This window comes from Schistocerca americana, chromosome 7, assembly GCF_021461395.2.
Source record: "Schistocerca americana isolate TAMUIC-IGC-003095 chromosome 7, iqSchAmer2.1, whole genome shotgun sequence".
Lineage (NCBI taxonomy): Eukaryota > Metazoa > Arthropoda > Insecta > Orthoptera > Acrididae > Schistocerca > Schistocerca americana.
This window is the reverse complement of record NC_060125.1, coordinates 259884874-259908084: the sequence shown is the minus strand read 5'-3', so window position 1 is coordinate 259908084 and position 23211 is coordinate 259884874. Positions and strand designations below refer to the sequence as shown.

Here is a 23211-nt window from a genome sequence, read left to right as displayed (position 1 = left end):
GAACCATGCCAGTTGTAGCCACAAACTGTCTAACAGAGTTGGCTGTAAAATTACCAAATAAGTAGTAACCAGTCGCAAAATCATGTTTTCTTTACTTACTTTTGCAAATCGGTTTGAACTGATCAACAGCCATCATCGGTGCTTTCAACGAACATGTTCCCTGAGTAGTAACACTGTCTTAAGCAGAGGTCAAACATAATTGAGTAGTAACACTGTCTTAAGCAGAGGTCAAACATAACTGAGTAGTAACACTGTCTTAAGCAGAGGTCAAACATAATTGAGTAGTAACACTGTCTTAAGCAGAGGTCAGACATAACTGAGTAGTAACACTGTCTTAAGCAGAGGTCAAACATAATTGAGTAGTAACACTGTCTTAAGCAGAGGTCAAACATAATTGAGTAGTAACACTGTCTTAAGCAGAGGTCAAACATAGCTGAGTAGTAACACTGTCTTAAGCAGAGGTCAAACATAATTGAGTAGTAACACTGTCTTAAGCAGAGGTCAAACATAACTGAGTAGTAACACTGTCTTAAGCAGAGGTCAAACATAACTTTATGTTTGACCTCTGCTTAAGACAGTATTACTTCTCAGGGCATATATTCGTTGAAAGCACCGATGATGGCTGTTAATCAGTTCAAATCGATTTGCAAAAGTAAATAAAGAAAACATGATTTTGCGACTGGTTGCTGCTTATTTGGTAATTTTATGGTTTACGGTCGCTGCACAAGTTGGGAACCACATGGAGCCCACCATTCAGAGCTGTCTGTCTGTGCAGGTGTGTTGTCGTGTTGGAAGAGCAAGTCTCCTTCTGCAAACAAATCGGGTCTTTTTTGACAAATACATGTGTACAATCTTCTTAAAACTTATTAAAACGGTCTGTGAGCACAAGCTCTCGAATTTCTTCAATATTTTCTTCGATTCGGACAGTTGATGGGCGCCCAGAACGAGGTTTATCATCAATCGACATTTCGCCATTTTTAAATTGAGCAAATCACTCGTCCACTTGCGTTTTATCCATAGAGTGATCTTGCGAAACTTCACGTTGTTCACTTAAACTTGCCATCATAAAAAACGAAACAAGAACAAACCAGCGCTAGCAAAAACAAACACTGCAGATGAACATAATAAGCCAGGTCGGCAACGCAGGCGGCATTGAACTGGCAATGAGTTACGCTATGCACACCTAGCGATAGAAACGTGTACTACACAAGCTCCCCCCACGGCAATGTCAACTTCTTTTTTTTTGCGTACCCCTTCGTAATGTGGATAACAAAGGAAGACGTTGGTGCATTACAGTGAGTCAGGAAACAAGCTCCAGGAATGAAGTGCTTGTAACAGAGTAACTGTCTTCTTTGCCTTGACTCCTACGTGAACCGTTGTCTTATAATCGCGGAGGCAGCTTCTCTCGGCTGCTCGTGAGCGGAGGCAGTCAGTCGTACGGTTGTCGACGGGACGCCGCTCTGCAGCAATGGGAGCAGAGGAGCCGCGCGAACTCTTGAACCCGCGACCTATTTCTGCGTCGGCCGACCACACGGAGGCGGCGGTCGCGGGACCAGCGTCCGCCGAAAACCGCAGGGATGACAGCTGCAGCGCCCGCCTGTGCTGCCGCCAAACGCTGTCGCACATCACACTGTTTTGGAAACGGCATCGCTCACCACAAATATTCTACATCCGAACACACAGGATGTTCTAAATCTCGAGGGCCGAAATCGTGCAGTCTGTAGAGTTCTATAAACAGAATATCTTGAGATAAGGAAGAAGTCATCAGAAATGAATATTTCCGGCAGAACGATGTCTGGAATGTGCAATGTGTGCGATTTCCTAGCTTGTAAACTGCCTAAATTTCGTAGCAAGCACCTGCCTGCCGAGTCTACTAGGGCAAGAAAAAAAGGAATAAAAGTGATATAGTGTTAATACTTTCATCCTTCTTTATCTCCTCTGCATTACTGCAGATGACGTGTCACTGAGCACATTTGTACTGTGCATGCAGTACACGTGAGGTGTCTAGTTGTTTCCACTGCCCTGTGTGGAATGCATAAGTTCTTGTACACTTCACTAACCTGCTGTCTTCATGATGATGATGTCCCCAGCGCAGAAAACAGCACGCAGGTCGTGGATTCTTTTTCTTGAGGCTGAAATTAACTTCGCAAGGAACTGCTGCTACGAATAAACTATAACTCATTTGGGATGCCACTCGCGTTTTCATTGATATAGACACGAGAAACTATTCTTGATCACAACGTATTGAACATATCATTCCACAGTCATTATAACTGGCTAAAATAACATTATTTACATCCTGCCACAGACAACATGTCTGTCTACTGGAACGGTCAGAACTGGAGAGCCGGACTTCCCGAGACACGTCGCGCGCCAAGCCAGCAAGGCGTGACCCGAACGCCCCCGAAGTGCATCGGCAGTAATATCGTCAGTCTTTTGTTTTAGTATTACTTTGATTTTAATAATTTTGAAATGACTGACTGATAGCTGGCTGTTGAGAGATGTTTATTTAGAAAATGAAGTAATTTGCATGACAGGTTTAATTAATAATAGCAACTAAAGTTTAACGTTTTGGCTCCCTACCGCCGAACACAGCAGCCAATCACAGAGCAGCAGCATCATGCAGGCGGTCTTTCTCACGGGAATGGTACCGAATCTAACATCTGTCACCAGTACCTCATCCCACATTGCGTCATCTCTATGCTTCTTGCTTCTCCACTGCCCTGGGAATAGCTTCCTGGAGCCTAATATGATGGCTGAATAACCCAGAAATATTACACTACGTTAGTGCAGTTAGTTTGGGAAAAAAATACTGAACAGCCTGTGGTGTTTCCTAGGTGGGGCTCACCACAGTTTTACTGTTGATGATAGGTGCCGAAAGTGGAGCGTTACTTGTTAGAATTACCAGACATGCAGTTACACTGAGGTGACAAAAGTCATGGGATAGCGATATGCACACGGCGGTAGTATCGGGTAGACGTGACATAAACGGGCAGTGCATTACGGGAGCTCTCATTTGTACCCAGGTGACTCATGTGAAAAGTTTTGGCCGAGCAGTTCTAGGCGCTTCAGTCTGGAGCCGCGTGACCACTACGGTCGCAGGTTCGAATCCTGCCTCGGGCATGGATGTGTTTGTGATCTCCTTAGGTTAGCTAGGTTTAAGTAGTTCTAAGTTCTAGGGGACTGATGACTTCAGATGTTAAGTCCCATAGTGCTCAGAGACGTTTCCACCATTTTAAAAAGATTTCCGAAGGTACTATGGCTGAACGACGAGAATTAACAGACTTTGAATGCGGAATGGTAGTTGGAGCTTGACGCATGGGAAATTACATTTCGGAAATCGTTAGAGAATTCAATATTCCGAGATACACAGTGTCAAGAGTGTGCCGAGAATTTCAGACATTACCTCTCACCACGGACAACGCAGTGGCCGACGCTTTAACTTAAAGACCGACAGCAGCTTAACGATCAAGAGGAACGGAGCTTACGTAGAGTTGGCTGTGCTAACACACAAGCGACGCTGCTTGAAATAACTACAGAAATCAATACTGGATACACGACGAACGTACAGAGCGGCGAAATTTGGCGTTAATGGGCTATAGCAGCAGACGACCGGAGCGAGTACCTTTGCTGACAGCACGACATTGCCTGCAGCGCCTCTCCTGAGCTTATGATCATATCAGTTAGATCCTAGACGACTGGAAAAACGTGGTATGGTCAGATGAATCCCGATTTCAGTTGGTAAGAGATGCTGGTAGCGTTCGAGTGTTCCGCAGACCCCGTGAACTCATGAACCCAAGTTGTCAACAAGGCACTGCGCAAACTGGTGGTGGCTCCATAACGGTGTGGGCCGTGTTGACATGGACTGGGCCGGATCCTCTGGTCCAACAGAACCGATCACCGACTATAAATTATGATCTCCTACATTGTGACCATTTTCAGCCACCCAAGGACTTCATGATCCCAAACAACCATGGAATTTTTATGGATGACAATGCGCAATGTCACCGGGACACAATTGTTCGCGTTTGGTTTGAAGATCATTCTGTACAATTCGAGCGAATGATTTGGTCACCCGTATCGCCCATTGTGAATCCCATCAAACATTTATGGGACATATTAGAGAGATCAGTTCGAGCAAAAAATCTTACACCGTCAACGCTTTCGCAGTTATAGATGAAGCATGGCTCAGTATTTCTGCAGGGGACTTAAAAAAAAAGGTTCAAATGGCTCTGAGCACTATGGGACTGAACATCTGAGGTCAACAGTCCCCTAGATTTAGAACTACATAAACCTAAAGACATCACACACATACATGCCCGAGGCAGGATTCGAACCTGCATCCGTAGCAGCAGCGCGGTTCCGGACTGAAGCGCCTAGAACCGCTCGGCCAAAGCGGACGGCTGCAGGGGGCTTCCAGCGACATGTTGAGTCCATGCCAGGTCAGGCTGCTACCGGGCGAAAGGGGGGCCGATACGAAATTTGGAGGTATCCCATGACTTTTGTACCACAGTATAATGTATGGTGCAGCAGGATATTATGCCCGGAAAACCGGAACCGAATGAATTTACTGATATAATAATAATTTTCGTCCCAATCGGCAGAAATTTGCCGCCGTCGATAGATGGAAACAGGGTCATTCAAATCATAGCGTGATAGACAACGTTTTCAAGAAACAACTGCTTACCCAATTGAATTTTAGGGGATAAGAAGATTGACTATCAAATGTACACCTTAATGAATACAGAGTGCAGTTTGCTGATGGATCTGCAGTTATATTCATATAATAATAAACTGCGCAAGTAACTGGACAAGAAAAAAACAAAGATTAGTTCTCTCAACAGATTACGTTATAATGCATGCACGGAAAGTGGTTGTCGTCACTGTGCATCGACTCTATAAATATGATTTGTTGCTATAAGGTGTAACTTGCATGTGTCACTTTAAACCTAAGTGTTTATGATCTTTATTTGCTCCCGGCGTATTAGTTTATCGAATAGTCAATGGTTGTGCCGACTGTTTTGTGCCCATTGAAAAGTACGAACCGTCAGTATATCCGTGGACTGTAAATTTCGACCAATACAACTCCCTATAGGATTACGTGACACTCTTTTAAACACATTGTAAATGTAAATTCGACCGCAAAGGCTTTTAATACACTGTATTTTGACACGATTTCCTCGGAGACGTTTGGAGCGAATAACAGGCGGGTGTCTCAAGAAAGCGTTTGGCAGAATGGGTAGAGGAATCAAACTGAAATTTATGCAAAATACTAAGTTCCGATAGCGGTGTATATATTTTAATCTTGTAAGTCAATGTGATCAAATGGTATGACCATATATGACACTTTTTTTATACTTGGGTGCGCGGAAATCGACACGTCACGGGATCGACTCCCGGAGGGATTACTTACTTTTGAGTCTTATCATTTATCGTTATTAACAGCTCTTGGTGATGGAACTATGACGTTTCTTCAACGATGCATAAACTGATAACGGAGAGCTTTCTGTGTCAAGAGTGGACATCGAAAAGAGTCACGTGAGGATGCTGTTGCCCCCATAGCCATTGTGCGGAGTAGGCGTCCCCGGTAATCGGGTCAGCGGTGGCCATCCGTGCAGAACATCCTCACGAACACTTTCACATGAGCGTGCTCTGCGTGACTTCCATTCGAATCTCGGCGCTCTGCCACAACCTGGATCGGCTGGCGCGTGTTCTTTGCAGTTTTCACTGCGACTGTCTTCCCTTTCACTTCTAGCGAGTATGTAGAGCGCTGCGTATTCATGGACACTGGCTGCTCCATGTGTCGATGTCATCAGAGGTCTTCCTTCAGCATTGCCGATATTTCGCATAGAACTGAATGAGACCAGATCGTATAGGCTAAACCACAAAAAAGAAAGTAAGGGAATAGTTTACGGATCCAAGAGCTCAGATTACAAAGGACGGGGAAAGAAATCGGTCATGCTCTTTTCAAAGGAACGATTCTGTCATTCGTCTTCGATTATTTAAGCGTGCAAACCCAGATGTGGTGGGTTGTGGCACTTCTTCTGCTTAATAAAAGCTGGTCTTTCGGTCCAGACTGTACGCTAATTAGGTTCCTTTCAGAATATGCTGATGCAATAGCTCCATACTTAATCATACACAACTGCGCACTCGACGAAACATCCGTACCCAAAGACTAGAAAGTTACATAGATTACACCAATATTCAAGAACGGCAGTAGGAGCAGTCCACAAAATTACAGGCTCATAACATTAACGTCGATATGCAGCAGGGTTTCGGAACATGTATTGTGTTCGAATATTAGGAATTACCTCGAAGAGAACAGTCTATTGACAAACAGTCAACACCGATTTAGAAAACATTGTTCTTGTGAAACACAACTAGCTCTTTACTCATACGAAGTGTTGAGTTCTATCAGTAAGGGATTCAAACTGATTCCGTGTTTCTAGATTTCCTTTAGGCTTTTAACATTGTACCACACAAGCGGCTTGTAGTGAAATTGCGTGTTTATGGAATATCGTCTCATTTATGTGGCTAGATTCGTGATTTCCTGTCAGAGATGTCACAGTTCGTAGTAACTGACGGAAAGTCACTGAGTAAGACAAAAGTTATTTCTGGCGTTCTCCAAGGCAGTGTTATAGGCCCTCTGCTGTTCCATGCCTATATAAACGATTTAGGAGACAATCTGAGCAGCCGTCTTCAGTTGTTTGCAGATGATGCTGTCGTTTACCGTCTAGTAAAGTCATCAGCAAAACCAAATTGCAAAACGATTTAGAAAAGATATCTGTATGGTGCGAAAATTGACAATTGACAATAATGAAAAGTGTGAAGTCATCCACATCAGTACTAAAAGGAATCCGTTACACTTCGGTTACACGATAAATCAGTCAAATCTAACGGCCGTAAATTCAACTAAATACATAGGAATTACAATTACGAACAACTTCATTGGAAATAACACATAGAGAGTGTTGTGGGGAAGGTGAACCAAAGACTGCTATTTATTGGCAGAACACTTTGAAGATGCAACAAATCTACTAAAGAGACTGGCTACACTACGCTTCTCCATCCTCTTTTGGAGGTCCTTAGCAGACGGTATTAACGGACTACATCAAGAAAGTTCAAAAAGAGCAGTACGATTCGCATTATCGAGAAATAGGGGAGAGAGTGTCACTGACATGATACTAAGTCGTCTTTCGTTGCGGCGGAATCTTCTCCCGAAATTTCAATATCCAACTTTCTCCTCCAGATGCGAAAATATTTTGCTGATAGCGACCTGCATAGGTAGAAACGATCATGATCACAAAATAAGGGAAATAGGAGCTCGCACGGAAAGATGTCGGTTTGCGTTTTTTCCACGTGCTGCTCGAGATTGGAGTAATAATTATTTTGAAGGTGGTGCGATGAACCTACTGCCAGGCACTTAAGCGTGATTTGCAGAGTATCCATGTAGATGTGGATGCAGAACATTAACTGAATTTTCCGTCAGTGCTTAACAGAACCGGATAACAATATTAAGTGGAGGAACACTTTATTGATGTTCTGCAAAATATTTATTTGATTACGAAGCGGCTATGGGCTTCTTAGGGGATCGTCAAGTGACAACCGTATGTCGCAGCCAAAGGCACAACGACGTGCGACTAGACATGTATTACTTATCTACACCCACATACATAGTCCGCAAGCCACCGTTTCGGTGGATGGTAGAGGCTACCCTATACCACTACTAGTTATTTACTTTCCTAGCTGCGCAGTCAGCGAAGCGGATTGCTAAATGAAATGAAGGGGACCGGGTTCGATTCCTGGCCGGCTTGCAGATTTTGTCTGCTCTGCGACTGGGTGGTGTATTGTCCTTACGTTCATACCGTCATAATTCATATTCCAATATTGAGATGGTTGAGTGGGCACGGCCCGAAAGCCAATAAAAACTGAAAAGAAATTGTTTCGTATTCCATTCGCAAATAGAGTGAGTGAAAAACGACTATGTGCCTCCGTACTACTCCTAAAGTCTATTACCTTCGTTCTCGTTCGTCGAAATCTGCGTTGGCGATAGTAGAATCCGTTCTTCAGTCAGCTTCAATTACCGTTTCTTTAAATTTTCGCAATAATGTTCTTCGAAAAGAACGTCGCCCTCCAGGAATTCTCATTTGAGTTCTCGAAGCATCTCCACAATATTTGCGTTTGTTCGACGCTATAGGTAACAAGTCTAGCGGCCAGACTCTGAATTTCTTTGATTCCAAACACTCGGGCGGTGCTCAATAATGGTTCGCACTAGTTCCCTATATGCGGTTTTCTTTACGGATGAACCACACTTTCCTAAAATTCTCCCAATAAACCCAAGTCGACCATTCGCCTTCCCTATTAAAATCCTTACATGCTCGTTCAATTTCATATCACTTTGCAAAGTTAGGACTAGATCTTTAATCGAAGTGACTGTGTCAACCAGAACACTACTAATGCTGAATTCGAACATTACCGGTTGCTTTTTCCTACTCATGTGCATTAACTTACGTTTTTCTACATTTAGAGCTAGCTGCGATTCATCGTACCAACTAGAAATTTTTTCTAAACCATCTTGCATCCTCCTACAGTTACTCAACGAGAACACCTTCCAGTACAGCACAGCATCATCAACAAACAGTCGTTGATTGCTGCTCACTCAGTCCGCCAGATGATTTATGTAGCCTATACTGAAAATAATAGCTATCATTTCACATTTCCCTGGGGCACTCCTGATGATACACTTGTCTGTGATATTACTGATACACTCAGAAGATTATTGAAAGAGAAGGTAAAGTCACACAACACATATAACTGAACAAGGAGCGTAGCTCCAACCCAGTCTTTTTTTTATGTAGTGCTTCCTCCTTCTTCAAGTGTTCGTATTTACTTGTTATATGCTCTTGCTCGATGCCCCAATTGTATGTGGTTAGTTTCTTCTTGGTATCTACACATCTCTCTTGACCCTTCGATCTTACCAATGTCGATAATTCATTATTATATTGGGCTTTCTATTTTCATTCATTCTTGTGACATTGTCTCTCCGCTTATTTCTAAACTCATCTGTGCTTTAACGTCCTAGTTCTTGTGTGATTGTTGTATTCGTTATTATATCAGATATTCTGCATACAGCTACTTTTTTTCAAAAGTCTCATTCGACAGATTGCAATGTTTGTTGGTTTCCCGTTCTCATTGTCCAAATGTCACTGCCGTACTCTACAGTTGGTACTGTCACTCCTTTGTAGAACTTTATTACAGTTTCTTTCCTCGCTTCTTTATCCAGTGTTCTCTATATGGCTCCAGTAATGTAACTGAATATTTCAGGTTTTTTTTCGGGACGCCGTTTTCATCTGTGAAACAGACGATGTATCCAATAAGCTGAATTCATTCTCTCTTCCTATTTTCTGGTCTTTTATTAAAATTTCTCTTAGGTCTAGGTCTTGACATTTAATATCTATGTTCATGATATTTGGAGAAAATGGCTAAAAGAAATAGGTTTCCACCATGCTTTTAACCTATTACATCACCTAACAACAACATTTACTGTTAAAGGTCAACTTCTCGTAGCTAACAGAGAAAACGAAGTCCGGTTACAAATCATGTATAAGATGTGCTGTTTGTGTTGTGGTCTTCAGTCTGAATCTGAATCTGAATCTAGAGACTGGTCTGATGCAGCTCTCCATGCTACTCGATCCTGCACAAGCTTCTTCATCTCCAAGTAACTATTGCAACCTACATCCTTCTGAATCTGCTCAGTGCATTCACCTCTTGGTCTCCTTCTATGATTTTTACCCTCCACGCTGCCCTCCAATACTAAATTGGCGATCTCTTGACGCCTCAGAACATGTCCAACCAACCGATTCCTTCTTCTGGTAAAGTTGTGCCACAAATTCCTCTTCTCCCCAATTTTGTTCAGTACACCCTCATTAGTTACGTGATCTACCCATCCAATCTCCAACATTCTTCTGTAGCACCACATTTCGAAAGTTTCTATTCTCTTCTTCTCTAAACTAGTTGTCGTCCATGTTTCACTTCCATACATGGCTATACTCCATACAAGTAATGTATAAGATAAATCCCCATAATGTTTAGTTTTTCTAATACTGTAGCCCATGAGGGGAAATTTCATATTGAAGTCATATCTCTGGCTGATTATTAATTACAGAGAAACTTACAGTTTAGTTAAATCAAAAATTGTGTTTTTTGTCCAACAAAATGGGGTAAAGCCTCGCAATGTATCACTTTGCCTAACATAAGATAAACGTGGATAAAAATTGATGACTGCATAATAAAAACATTTGAACTAACTCTTTTTAAAAATTGTTGAACTGTAGCCAAATTACCCAACACAATACTGAACTGAAATGTCTCGTAAATTTGAAAATAATGCTTAAAAAGACTTATACAAAAATAAAACTTTCTTCTTCACAAAAGGAGGATAAGTAGCGTAACCCGTAAAAGTTGAATTAATGATGCTAAGCTATGTAGGTACGTAGTAAATAGTGTGTGTAACTTGTAGGTCCTCTGACTCTTCTTGAAAACCCAGGCACTTCTTCTTCGCCTTCTTCGGGTACTTCTTCGCTAAACATGAAGTAATCTGACCTACTGTCATGATATAAGCAGCGTTAATCTGTCTCTGAAGAATAATCAACTGTCTGTTTGACCCCTTTCTTCATTTTTTAAGACTGATATAATAAAATCTCGCTTGCGTCGTTTTGTTTCTATAGCACGCACTTTTCTTTGTTTGCCACGTCTTTTCTTCCCAGTACAAGCTTTTCGTTTCCTATGCACGCTTCTCCCATTCGTTCTTTATTGGGTGTCGACATTAGAAGCACAGATTTCAATGATTCGACGAAATGTTTCCCATAAATCTTTATTTTAGACAGTGGAATTCAGGTGAGATAACCTCTCACAGTGTGTGTTGAATGTCATCCGTTAGAGGGTTATCACAGAAGAACTGCCGTCACATTGTTGGAGCCGTGGGAATTTAGTTCAAAATACTTGTGGGGATCTGCCCCCTTACGCCATTTTTCTGAGAAATGCGCCACAGTTGATTTTGGGGACCAACTAGAACAATTATTTCCGCGCTTACATACAGTAGTGTCAACGGGCAATTCGCTGATTCTTCTTTCGAACCCCTACACTGTACAATTTTCAAGTAAAAATATTAGCAAAGTTATGTGTAAGTAGTAAAAAACAAACTTAAGCAACCTGCCGAGATGAACTTTCATGGAACAATAAGTTACTTCAAGACAAACCCGTCACGTAGTGGTCATCTACTAATCGATGACAGTCAGTTTAAAAACTCTGTGTGGGTTTTTACCCCACATGGGGCTTAACCCCCACAAACCTTAATATCTAAATAGTCGCGCGTCATTTTATTTGTGATTGCGAAATTGATTGTCGCCTGACAGTGAACTAAGAATCCAATAGCCGGTTCGTGATCATAGAAACAATGTTTTGCAGAAGATCGGGAACTGTTTCCTTTTTGATATGTTGTTGTTGTTGTGGTGGTGGTGGTCTTCAGTCCAGAGACTGGTTTGATTCAGCTCTCCATGCTACTCTATCCTGTACAAGCTTCTTCATCTCCCAGTACCTACTGCAACCTACATCCTTGTGAATCCGTTTAGTGTATTCATCTCTTAGTCCCCCTCTACTATTTTTACCCTCCACGCTACCCTCCAATACTAAATTGGTGATCCCTTGATGCCTCAGAATATGCCCTACCAACCGATCCCTTTTTCTGGTCAAGTTGCGCCACAAATTTCTCTTCTCCAAAATTCTATTCAATACCTCCTCATTAGTTATGTGATCTACCCATCTAATCTTCAGCATTCTTCTATAGCACCACATTCCGAAAGCTTCTATTCTCTTCTTGTCTAAACTATTTATCGTCCATGTTTCACTTCCCTACATGGCTACATTCCATATAAATACTTTAAGAAACGACTTCCTGACACTTAAATCTATACTCGATGTTAACAAATTTCTCTTCTTCAGAAACGCTTTCCTTGCCATTGCCAGTCTACATTTTATATCCTCTCTATTTCGACCATCATCAGTTATTTTTCTCCCCAAATAGCAAAACTCATTTACTGCTTTAAGTGTCTCATTTCCTAATCTCATTCCCGCAGCATCACTCGATTTAATTCGACTACATTCCATTATCCTCGTTTTACTTTTGTTGATGATCATCTTATATCCTCCTTTCAAGACACTAACCGTTCAGTTCAGCTGCTCTTCCAGGTCCTTTGCTGTCTCTGACAGAATTACAATGTCATCGGCGAACCTCAAAGTTTTTATTTCTTCTCCATGGATTTTAATTCCTACTCCGAATTCTTCTTTTGTTTCCTTTACTGCTTGCTCAATATACAGATTGAATAACATCGGGGATAGCCTACAACCCTGTCTCACTCCCTTCCCAACCACTGCTTCCCTTTCATGCCCCTCGAAGCTTATAATTGCCATCTGGTTTCTGTACAATTTGTAAATTTCCGCCAGCCGGCGTGGCCGAGCGGTTCTAGGCGCTTCAGTCTGGAACCGCGCGACCGCTATGGTCACAGGTTCGAATCCTGCCTCGGGCATGGATGTGTGTGATGTCCTTAGGTTAGTTAGGTTTAAATAGTTTTAAGTTCTAGGGGTGATGACCTCAGATGTTAAGTCTCATAGTGCTCAGATCCATATGAACCATTTTTTTGTAAATTTCCTTTCGCTCCCTTTATTTTATCGCTGCCACCTTCAGAATTCGAAAGAGAGTATTCCAGCCAACATTGTCAAATGTTGTCTCCAAGTCTACAAATGCTAGAAACGTAGGTTTGCCTTTCCTTAATCTATTTTCTAAGATAAGTCGTAGGGTCATTACTGCCTCACGTGTTCCAACATTTCCACGGAATCCAAACTGATCTTCCCCGAGGTCGGCTTCTACCAGTTTTTCCATTCGTCAGTAAATAACTCGTGTTAGTTTTTGATATTACCCTTCATAATTCAGTGAGTATTCTTTTATATTAACATGATATGGGCATTCTTTGATGGTGTGGTATTACAAAAGCCCGAATTTTTGAAGACAAAGAGAGGCCGGCGTGGTCACACAAAGGAACGGCGAAAGTTTGACGTCAGAGGGGGGCCAGCGGCTGAAGCATTCCGCGAACGGGCAATTGGCGCAGTTGTCGGAAAGGAGCGGTGCAAGGTGAGGCGTGTGGCGGCGCGCGGAGCTGGCCGGGCCCCCGCCACGTGGTCCCCCTGCAGGCAATTACGGCGACCTTCGGAGGCACTTCGGGAGACGCCGCGGCACGGGGGACCCGCCAGAGCCCCCTCGAAGCGCCCGCCGTCGCCCCTGCAGTCTGCAAACGGGTCTTCTACTTCGTGCCCTGCCAACTACACTAGTGACCATTAACGTAGCAACACCGTGCAGGCGTCATGTTAAAAACATCCGATGGGTACAAATTGCCATTTTAGTGCAATCGCAAAAAAAAAGGGAGTAGTTCCATCTCCTTTCTGTACATAATGAAAAACTGCGCAGCGGATTTGTCATTCAGAAATCGTATTTGAATTTTGTTGTTTGGAAGAAGATTGTCTTGTATGTTGTATGTTAACCGGGTACTAGAAACAATGGAGAGGCTCCGTCCCCGCCGCAGCCGCAGTGGTCCACAACCCCACGACGACTGCCGTAGTCCACTTCACTCCTCTGCAGCCCCACAGCGAACCCAGGGTTATTGTTTATTGTGCGGTTCGGCTCCCGGTGGACCTCCCCCCCCCCCCCCCCCCCCCCGATATTTTGCAGTGACCCACCGCGATGCTCGACGTTTCCTGTCCGTCAGTACACGACGTCTGCCTGGTGATTTAGTTTTGGATGTCCCTTCACGATTTCACTTCACAATCATATCACCAACAGTCGATTTGGGCAGCATTAGAAGAGCAAAAATATCCTCGATGAATTTGTTACTCAGGCGGCATCCGATGAGAAGTCCACGTTCGAAGTCCCTGACCGCTCCTGACGCACCGTCTCAGCTCCTCTGCTCGCAACACAATACTCCCTGCTTTCCTTCATAGTGGCCGATCCTCCTCTCGAGACGTCTAGTAGGCAATTCTGCATCGTTTGCGGTGTCCTGATATTTTTGATCAGACAGTCTACAAGCTGAATAAAAGTAGGCAGAGGACTGATCCTTGTGGAAGGCCATACTTTTGTTTTCTTGTGAAGCAGATGCTATGTGTACTTGGAACTCCGGCCGGTGTGGCCGAGCGATTGTAGGCGCTACAGTCTGGAACCGCGAGACCGTTACGGTCGCAGATTCGAATCCTGTCTCGGGCGTGAATGTGTGTGATGTCCTTAGGTTAGTTAGCTTTAAGTAGTTCTAATTTCTAGGGAACTGATGACCTTAGAAGTTAAGTCCCATAGTGCTCAGAACCATTTGAACCATATACTTGGAACACTTGGTCATTTAACACACTCTCGATTAGGCGAGCGATTGGTTTGTGAGGAACTACACGAAGAAACTTCAATATCATACCTCCTCTCCATACTATATTGCAGACCACTGATAAGACAATAAAATGAGGCGCCACTTTAAGTTTTCTCTGAAATTTATGCAAGTTTTAGATAATTAACCGTGAAGATATGACAGATAGTCCTTACTACCAGAGATGAAGTGGACCTCTTGTGGAAACTCAACAATTCAGCTATAGCCAATACAAGACTCTGCTACACTGGTTGCCACTCTTTGTTCACCAATGTCCGTACAAGATTTGCCTGCACGTGTCTACTAATACTGGTGCTGAGTAAGGGTTCGAGGAGACCAGACAGCTAAGGTCTCTTATTCACCCTCCAGAATAGAAGCACAGTACCCTTTCAGTCCACCTATAGAGTAAATTCTGCGTGCAAGTGTGAGAAATTGTTCTAAATGTTTGTGTAGCATGTATCTGAGGCGGAATGTGGGAACCAGCCCGGTATTCACCTTGTGGGATGTGGAAAACCGCCTAAAAACCACATCCAGGCCGGCCAGCGCAGCGAACCCTCGCCTTCAATCAGACGGGTTGATTCGCTCCGGGGGTCGCGTACCTCCCCGCCCCGGAAGCTGTCACGTTAAAGTGCGCGGCTACCTGGGCGGGTGCTTATCTGGTTGTAGCTCCCTCTCAGTGCTCTGTGACCGCGGACGGCGAGTAACGCGCGGGCGCGCCTGTGTGTTGCAGATGTGGAAGCTGTGCCTCCGACTGCTCGCCGTGCTGGCAGTGTGCCTGTGCACGGCCACGCAGGCGCAGTCCGACCTGTTCCTCCTGTCGCCCAAGCGCAGCGGCGCGCCGCAGCCGGTGGCCCGCTACTGCGGCGAGAAGCTCTCCAACGCGCTCAAGATCGTCTGCCGTGGCAACTACAACACCATGTTCAAGAAGGCTTCCCAAGGTGAGCACCTGCCAGCACTCTTACACAGCCCGGGGTGAATGGTCTCTTTCCTCAAGGTGTGTCGCAGTTGTGTCTAAAGGGGGGACGCTACCCAAAATGTAAACATTTCGATAAAACACCTTTCTAGCCACAGTTATAATGATGAAATTTCTCTTACATATGCAAAGCAAAGGACTGTATTTTAATGCAAAAATATAGTAAAAGAGCCTGGAGGAGTAGTTTGCTACAAATACTGATCCATAAATTTTTCAATGCCTCTTTATAAAAAGCCATAACTGAATTTCCAATAATGTACTCAATTTAAAAATATTATTGTAGAGTTCTATGAGGGTCGTAAGATCACTGAACTGCACAGACAGATTTCTGTTCACAGTTTCATTATTTACAAAGTTTGAATTTTGTGCACTCGTTGGTGTGGTCTTCAGTCCTGAGACTGGTTTGATGCAGCTCTCCTTGCTATTCTATCCTGTGCAAGCTTCTTCATCTCCCAGTACCTACTGCAACCTACATCCTTTTGAATCTGCTTAGTGTATTCATCTCTTGGTCCGCCTTTACGATTTTTACCCTCCACGCTGCCCTCCAATACTAAATTGGTGATCCCTTGATGCCTCAAAACATGTCCTACCAACCAATCCCTTCTTCTAGTCAAGTTCTGCCACAAACGTCTCTTCTCCCCAATCCTATTCAATACCTCCTCATTACTTATGTGATCTACCCATCTAAACTTCAGCATTCTTCTGTAGCACCACATTTCGAAAGCTTCTATTCTCTTCTTGTCCAAACTATTTATCGTCCATGTTCCACTTCCATACATGGCTACACTCCATACAAATACTTTCAGAAATGACTTCCAGACAGTTAAATCTATACTCGATGTTAACAAATTTCTCTTCTTCAGAAACACTTTCCTTGCCATTGCCAGTCTACATTTTATATCCTCTCTACTTTTACCATTATCAGTTATTTTCCTCCCCAAATAGCAAAACTCCTTTACTACTTTAAGTGTCTCATTTCCTAATATAATTCCCTCAGTATCACCCGACTTAATTCGACTACATTCCATTATCCTCGTTTTGCTTTTGTTGATGTCCAGCTTATATCCTCCCTTCAAGACACTATCCATTCCGTTCAACTGCTCTTCCGCGTCCTTTGCTATCTCTGACAGAATTACAATGTTATCGGCGAATCTCAAAGTTTTTATTTCGTGATGACTGGGTGTTGTGTGTTCTTCATCATCATTTCATCATCATTGACTTGCAAGTCGCCGAAGTGGCGTCAACTAAAAAGGACTTGCAATGCGGCGGCCGAACGTCCCCGCATGGAGCCTCCCGGCCAACAATGCCATACGATCTTTTCATTTCATTTCAATACCTACTCCGAATTTTTCTTTTGTTTCCTTTACTGCTTGCTCAATATAAAGATTGAATAACATCGGGGAGAGGCTACAACCCTGTCTCACTCCTTTCCCAACTACTGCTTCCCTTTCATGTCCCTCGACTCTTATAACTGCCATCTGGTTTCTGTACAAATTGTAAATAGCCTTTCGCTCCCTGTATTTTACCCCTGCCACCTTCATAATTTGAAAGAGAGTATTCCAGTCAACACTGTCAAAAGCTTTCTCTAAGTCTACAAATGCTAGAAACGTAGGTTTGCCTTTCCTTAATCTAGCTTCTAAGATAAGTCGTAGGGACAGTATTGACTCACGTGTTCCAATATTTCTACGGAATCCAAACTGATCTTCCCCGAGGTCGGCTTCTACTAGTTTTTCCATTCGTCTGTAAAGAATTCGCGTTAGTATTTTGCAGCTGTGGCTTATTAAACTGATAGTTCGGTAATTTTCACATCTGTCAACATCTGCTTTCTTTGGGATTCGAATTATTATGTTCTTCTTGAAGTCTGAGGGAATTTCGCCTGTCTCGTACATCTTTTGTGCACTCAAAATCACAAAAAAAAATTTGTACACTCAAAAACACATATTTCTTTGCAAACATTTGCAGAATTTATTTAAAGGATATTATATACCTCTGTTCCAATGAGACAGCGACATGTTTTGAACAGCTCCTCCAAATTTTATAGCATTAGCTCATATAGGCCTACCTCTTGAAAAAAGGCTTCTGAAAATGCAAAATACATAAAACACAGAAAATGCAGTTTAAAGATTTTCTCCGCTCGTGAACTGGGTGTTGTGTTGTTCTTATGTTCGTATCGTCGTAACTGACAAGAAAATCGTCTCCAGTATGCTATCATATCGTCTTTTCGTTACTGAGATCGCTGAATGGGAGCGACCCGAAACGCAATAAAAAAAGAATTGCATTTTTAATTCTGTTCGTGTATAATCTTAAAATGACAGTTCAGTTCCTGGTTAATGAACTTCGATGTGACGAGGAAAATAGCACCGAAAATGGAAAAAAACCACATCGAATCTGCCAAATAACAGCGAATACGACAAAAAACCACTGACTATGGCAAAATGCAACAGGGAATTTGGCAAGAGAACGATACTGAATTTGGTAAAAAAACACCAAATCTGGCAAAAAAAGCATTGAATTTGGTAAAAATACAACATCGAAACAGGTAAAAAAACAAAAAACTGAATTTAGTAAAAAAATAACGCCGAATTTGGAAAAAAATAATGCCGAATTTGGCAAAATAACCACCAAATGGGAGACAGAAAAAGAAGGGGTAGGGAGGAGATTTGAAGTTCAAAAAATGTTCAAATGTATGTGAAATCTTAAGGGACTTAACTGCTAAGATCATCAGTCCCTATGCTTACACACTACTTAAGCTAAATTACCCTAAGGACAAACACACACACCCATGCCCGAGGGAGGACTCGAACCTCCACCGGGATCAGCCGCACAGTCCATGACTGTAGCGCCTTAGACATTTGAAGTAAGGTAACTACAATATTACGAGGAGCGTCCAATAAATAATGTAACACTTTTTTTTCTCGCTCGGTTTCGGTTGAAGAAAATGCGGAATTTGTTGTGCAACATCTTGCAATATTTCCGTTTCAGCCCCTATGGTATCATGAAGTTCCGTTAGGTGGCGGCGCTATTTAGGCTTTCATCTGCGTTCTGTGTTTCCCCATGAAGACACTTTCGATGTTGTTTATTATATAGCTACCAGTTTCGGTGATTCAGTACACCATCTTCAAGCCTTAATTGACGATGAGCGGGTGAACTACAATCGTATACACAGTCGTATCAATGACCAACATCTATGAACTGGTTTCCACAGACAACTATAACAGCGAGAGCTGGTAGTTAATAGTTGCAGGCACAACACTGTTCTTACGATAGTCTATGGAAACCAGTTCATAGATATTGGCCACTGATAGGATTGGAGTTTATCTTCTCAGCGTCCATTAAGGCCAGAATATGGTGTATTGAATCACCGAAGCTGGTAGCTGTATAATAAATAACATCGGAAGGACGGCTGCAGGTGTTCCATTTTACTATGTCGAATGAGAGTGTCCGCACGTTCTAGCATTGCAGGAGTCACAGCTAGGTGCCGCCGGCCGGCACACGGCAGATCGGTCAGGTTCGCGCTACCTTATTGTGATGATGACAGACGCCTCGCCCAACGACACACCGTGCTTTTGTTCGCTGCCAAGTCTCCGTAGAAATTCTACAAGCGCCTATGAATATCTGCGATGCTCCGGTTTTCCGTCACAACAAACTCAGTGACTGCTCTCTATTTGGTACGCACCTCCATTAGAGACGCAATCGTCAAGGCTGCGTGTAGCGCCGCCACCTAACGGAACTTCCTGAAACCATAGGGGATGAAATGGAAATATTGCACGATGTCCCGCAACAAATTCCGCATTTTTTTTTTTCAACCGGAATCGACGGAGAAAAAAAGGTGTTACTTTACTTATTGGACGGTCCTGGTAGTATAGTAGTTACCTTATTTGGAATCTCGTCCCTACCCCTTCTTTTCCTGTCTCCTATTTGGTGGTTATTTTGCCAAATTTGGCATTATTTTTTTCCAAATTCGGTGTTATTTTTTACTAAATTCAGTATTTTGTTTTTTTACCTGATTCGATGATGTGTTTTTACCAAATTCAATGCTTTTTGTCAGATTTGGTGATTTTTTTACCAAATTCGATATGGTTCTCTTGCCAAATCCCTGTTGCATTTTGCCATATTCAATGGTTTTACTATCGTATTCGCTGTTATTTGGCAGATTCGGAAAAAATCCACTCGTGACATTCAACAGCTGTGAGTTGTGAATATCAGTAAACTGTCGTCCTCAGATTTAAACATTTTTACACGGCAAAATTATACACTATTGGCCATTAAAATTGCTACACCACGAAGATGAGGTGCTACAGACACGAAATTTAACCGACAGGAAGAAGATGCTGTGATATGCAAATTATTAGCTTTTCAGAGCATTCACACAAGGTTGGCGACGGTGGCGACACCTACAACCTGCTGACATGAGGAAAGTTTCCAACCGATTTCTCATACACAAACAGCAGTTGACCGGCGTTGCCTGGTGAAACATTGTTGTGATGCCTCGTGTAAGGAGGAGAAATGCGTACCATCACGTTTTCTATTTTGATAAAGGTTGGATTGTAGCCTATCGCGATTGCGCTTTATCGTATCGCGACATTGCTTCTCGCGTCGGTCGAAATCCAATGATTGTTAGCAGAATATGGAATCAGTAGCTTCAGGAGGGTAATACGGAACGCCGTGCTGGATCCCAACGGCCTCGTATCACTAGCAGTCGAGATGACAGGCATCTTATCCGCATGGCTGTAATGGATCGTGAGGCAACGTCTCGATTCCTGAGTCAACAGATGGGGACGTTTGCAAGACAACAACGATCTGCACGAATAGTTCGTCGACGTTTGCAGTAGCGTGGACTATCAGCTCGGAGACCATGGCTGCGGTTACCCTTGACGCTGCATCACAGACAGGAGTGCCTGCGATGGTGTACTCAACGACGAACCTGGGTGCACGAATGGCAAAACGTCATTTTTTCGGATGAATCCAGGTTCTGTTTACAGCATCATGATGGTCGCATCCGTGTTTGGCGACATCGCGGTGAACGCATATTGGAAGCGTGTATTCGTCATCGCCATACTGGCGTATCACCCTGCATGATGGTATGGGGTGCCATTGGTTACACGTTTCGGTCACCTCTTGTTCGCATTGACGACACTTTGAACAGTGGACGTTACATTCCAGATGTGTTACGACCCGTGGTTCTACTCTTCATTCGATCCCTGCGAAACCCTACACTTCAGCAGGATAATGCACGACCTCATGTTGTAGGTCCTGTACGGGCCTTTCTGGATACAGAAAATGTTCGACTGCTGCCCTGGCCAGCACATTCTCCAGATCTCTCACCAACTGAGAACGTCTGGTCAATGGTGCCCGAGCAACTGGCTCGTCACAATACTCCAGTCACTACTCTTGATGAACTGTGGTATCGTGTTGAAGCTGCATGAGCAGGTGTACCTGTACACGCCATCCAAACTCCGTTTGACTCAATGCCCAGGCTTATCAATGCCGTTATTATTGCCAAAGGTGGTTGTTCTGGGTACTGATTTCTCAGGATCTATGCACCCAAATTGCGTGAAAGTGTAATCACATGTCAGTTCTAGTTTAATATATTTGTCCAATGAATACCCGTTTATCATCTGCATTTCTTCTTGGTGTAGCAATTTTAATGGCCAGTGGTGTAGTTACCTGACCCGTATCCCTTGTTTTTCTGTCTCCCATCTGGTGTTTATTTTGTCAAATTGGGCGTTATTTTTTTCCATTTGCGGCGTTTTTTTCTACTAAATTCAGTTTTTTGTTTTTTACGTAATTCGATGTCGTTTTTTTTACCAAATTCATTGCTTTTTTGCGGGATTTGGTGTTTTTTCACCAAATTCGATATCGATCTCTTGCCAAATTCCCTGTTGCAGTTTGCCATATTCAGTTGTTTTTTGTCGTATTCGCTGTTATTTGGCAGGTTCGATGTGGTTTTCTTTCCAGTTTCGGTGCCATTTTCGTCGTCACATCGAAGTTCATTAACCGGAAACTGAAGTCATTTTAAGATTATACAAGAACATAATTAAAAATGCAAGTCTCTTTTTTTATTGGGTTTCGGGTCGCTGCCATTCAGCTATCTCTGTAACGAAAGACGATATGATAGCATACTAGAGACGATTTTCTTGTCAGTTACGACGATACGAACGTAAGAACAACACAAGGCCCAGTTCTCGAGCGGAGAAAATCTACGACCTGGCCAGGAATAGAACCGTTTCGGTTGCCAAGTAGCTGCGCTGACCCCGCAGCTACCAAATCGGACAAAATCCACTCGTGACATTCAACAGCTGTCAGTTGTGAATATCGTTTCGAGGAGACGCGAGTACTAACGGCCACAAGCGGATATTACGAAAGGCTCTACAGGGAGGCAACTGAAATCGCTAAACATCCTAATAATTTCAATCGAAAGGAGGAGGGCGTGAAATTAAACGGTATAATGATGCCGGCGTTAAAGAAGATGTGTACCACTCGTCCACCACTGGGTGATGGCAACGGCGATCGACGGCAACGGACAGCGGCCAATTGCACTGACGTTTTCAAAACACGTGACGTCACGCCGCGGCGCGGGAGCGCGTGGACACGGAATTTAGCAGCAGTCAGTAGCGAGCCAGTGGGTGTGTTGGACCATCCATCGAGCTAAGACGCCTTGAAGATGGCTCCTGCAGACGGGGACAAACGTTGGGAATTGACACAGAATTCATCAACCGACCACGGTATAACAGCCCCGATAATTATAATGGACATATCAGTAAACTGTCGTCCTCAGATTTTAAACATTTTTACGCGGCAAAATTATAGATTTCACGATACCTCGTAAAGATTCGCCTTATTTCCGTAAAAACCGCTAATCTCGCGTTATCTTTTCCGCGAAATTTCCTTGTTAGTTACTGTAGGGTAAGGCACTAGGTGGACACGGGTTGTGATGGTGACGCGGTCGTGTTGCAGATGTGTCGGACGCGGAGTCTGAAGACAACTACTGGAGCGGGCAGTCGGCCGACGAGGAGGTGGAGGCGCCGGCGCTGCCGCCGTACCCCGTGCTGGCGCGGCCGAGCGCGGGGGGCCTGCTGACGGCCGCCGTCTTCCGGCGGCGCACGCGCGGCGTCTTCGACGAGTGCTGCCGCAAGAGCTGCAGCATCAGCGAGCTGCAGACGTACTGCGGCCGCCGGTAGTCGCCGCCACCGTCGCCGCCGCCGCCGCCGCTCCACCGCCGTGCCGTGCGCCACTTATTTATTGTCCCTGCACGCCGGGGCGGGCCAGACCGCGAGGCCAGCTGCCGGCGGCAGGGGGGCCGGCCGAAGCCGCGCTCGCCTCTCGAGGTGGCGCCCGCGCTTCCGATCAGTATTATTCTTCTTATTTCGCATTTGTTTTTACTGCAAATTGTATACGTTTCATGTGATTCGTAAGACGAAAGTTGGTACAAAAAAAAGCGTTCAAAACTCGTGAAAATAAACTTACATGTGCACAATAAAAAAAAAATGTTCTGTATGTTTCTTACCTCTCCTGTTCCCTGACTTTTGTACAGCGTGATTTACACTTCTGTTTTGATATTGATTTCTCTGATTTTCCACGAATAAATAAATAAATAAATCTTCGCTGCCTCTCCGCTCTTAATACATGCGCTTGATGATGATGATGAAGTCCCATACTTCTTTACAGAGCGTAGGGGAACGGCGCGCCTTACGAGGCAAGGTCCTAGTGGAGGTGGTTTGCCATTGCCTTCCTCCGACCGTAATGGGGATTAATGATGATGATGAAGACGACGCAACACCC

The 23211-nt window shown here is 43.7% G+C and overlaps 1 protein-coding gene across 2 annotated transcripts in view; it reads left to right on the top strand.

Annotated features, from left to right (window-relative positions):
- Nucleotides 1–22870, top strand: part of LOC124621842 (LIRP) — a 253643-nt gene extending 230773 nt beyond the window's left edge. For both annotated transcript variants that reach the window (XM_047147287.1, XM_047147286.1), the window contains exons 2-3: nt 15187–15394; nt 22387–22870. In XM_047147287.1, the coding sequence (XP_047003243.1) occupies nt 15187–15394; nt 22387–22610 (432 nt within the window). In that variant the 3' untranslated portion in view covers nt 22611–22870. The remainder of the gene's footprint in view (nt 1–15186; nt 15395–22386) is intronic.
- The last annotated feature ends 341 nt before the right edge of the window (nt 22871–23211 follow it).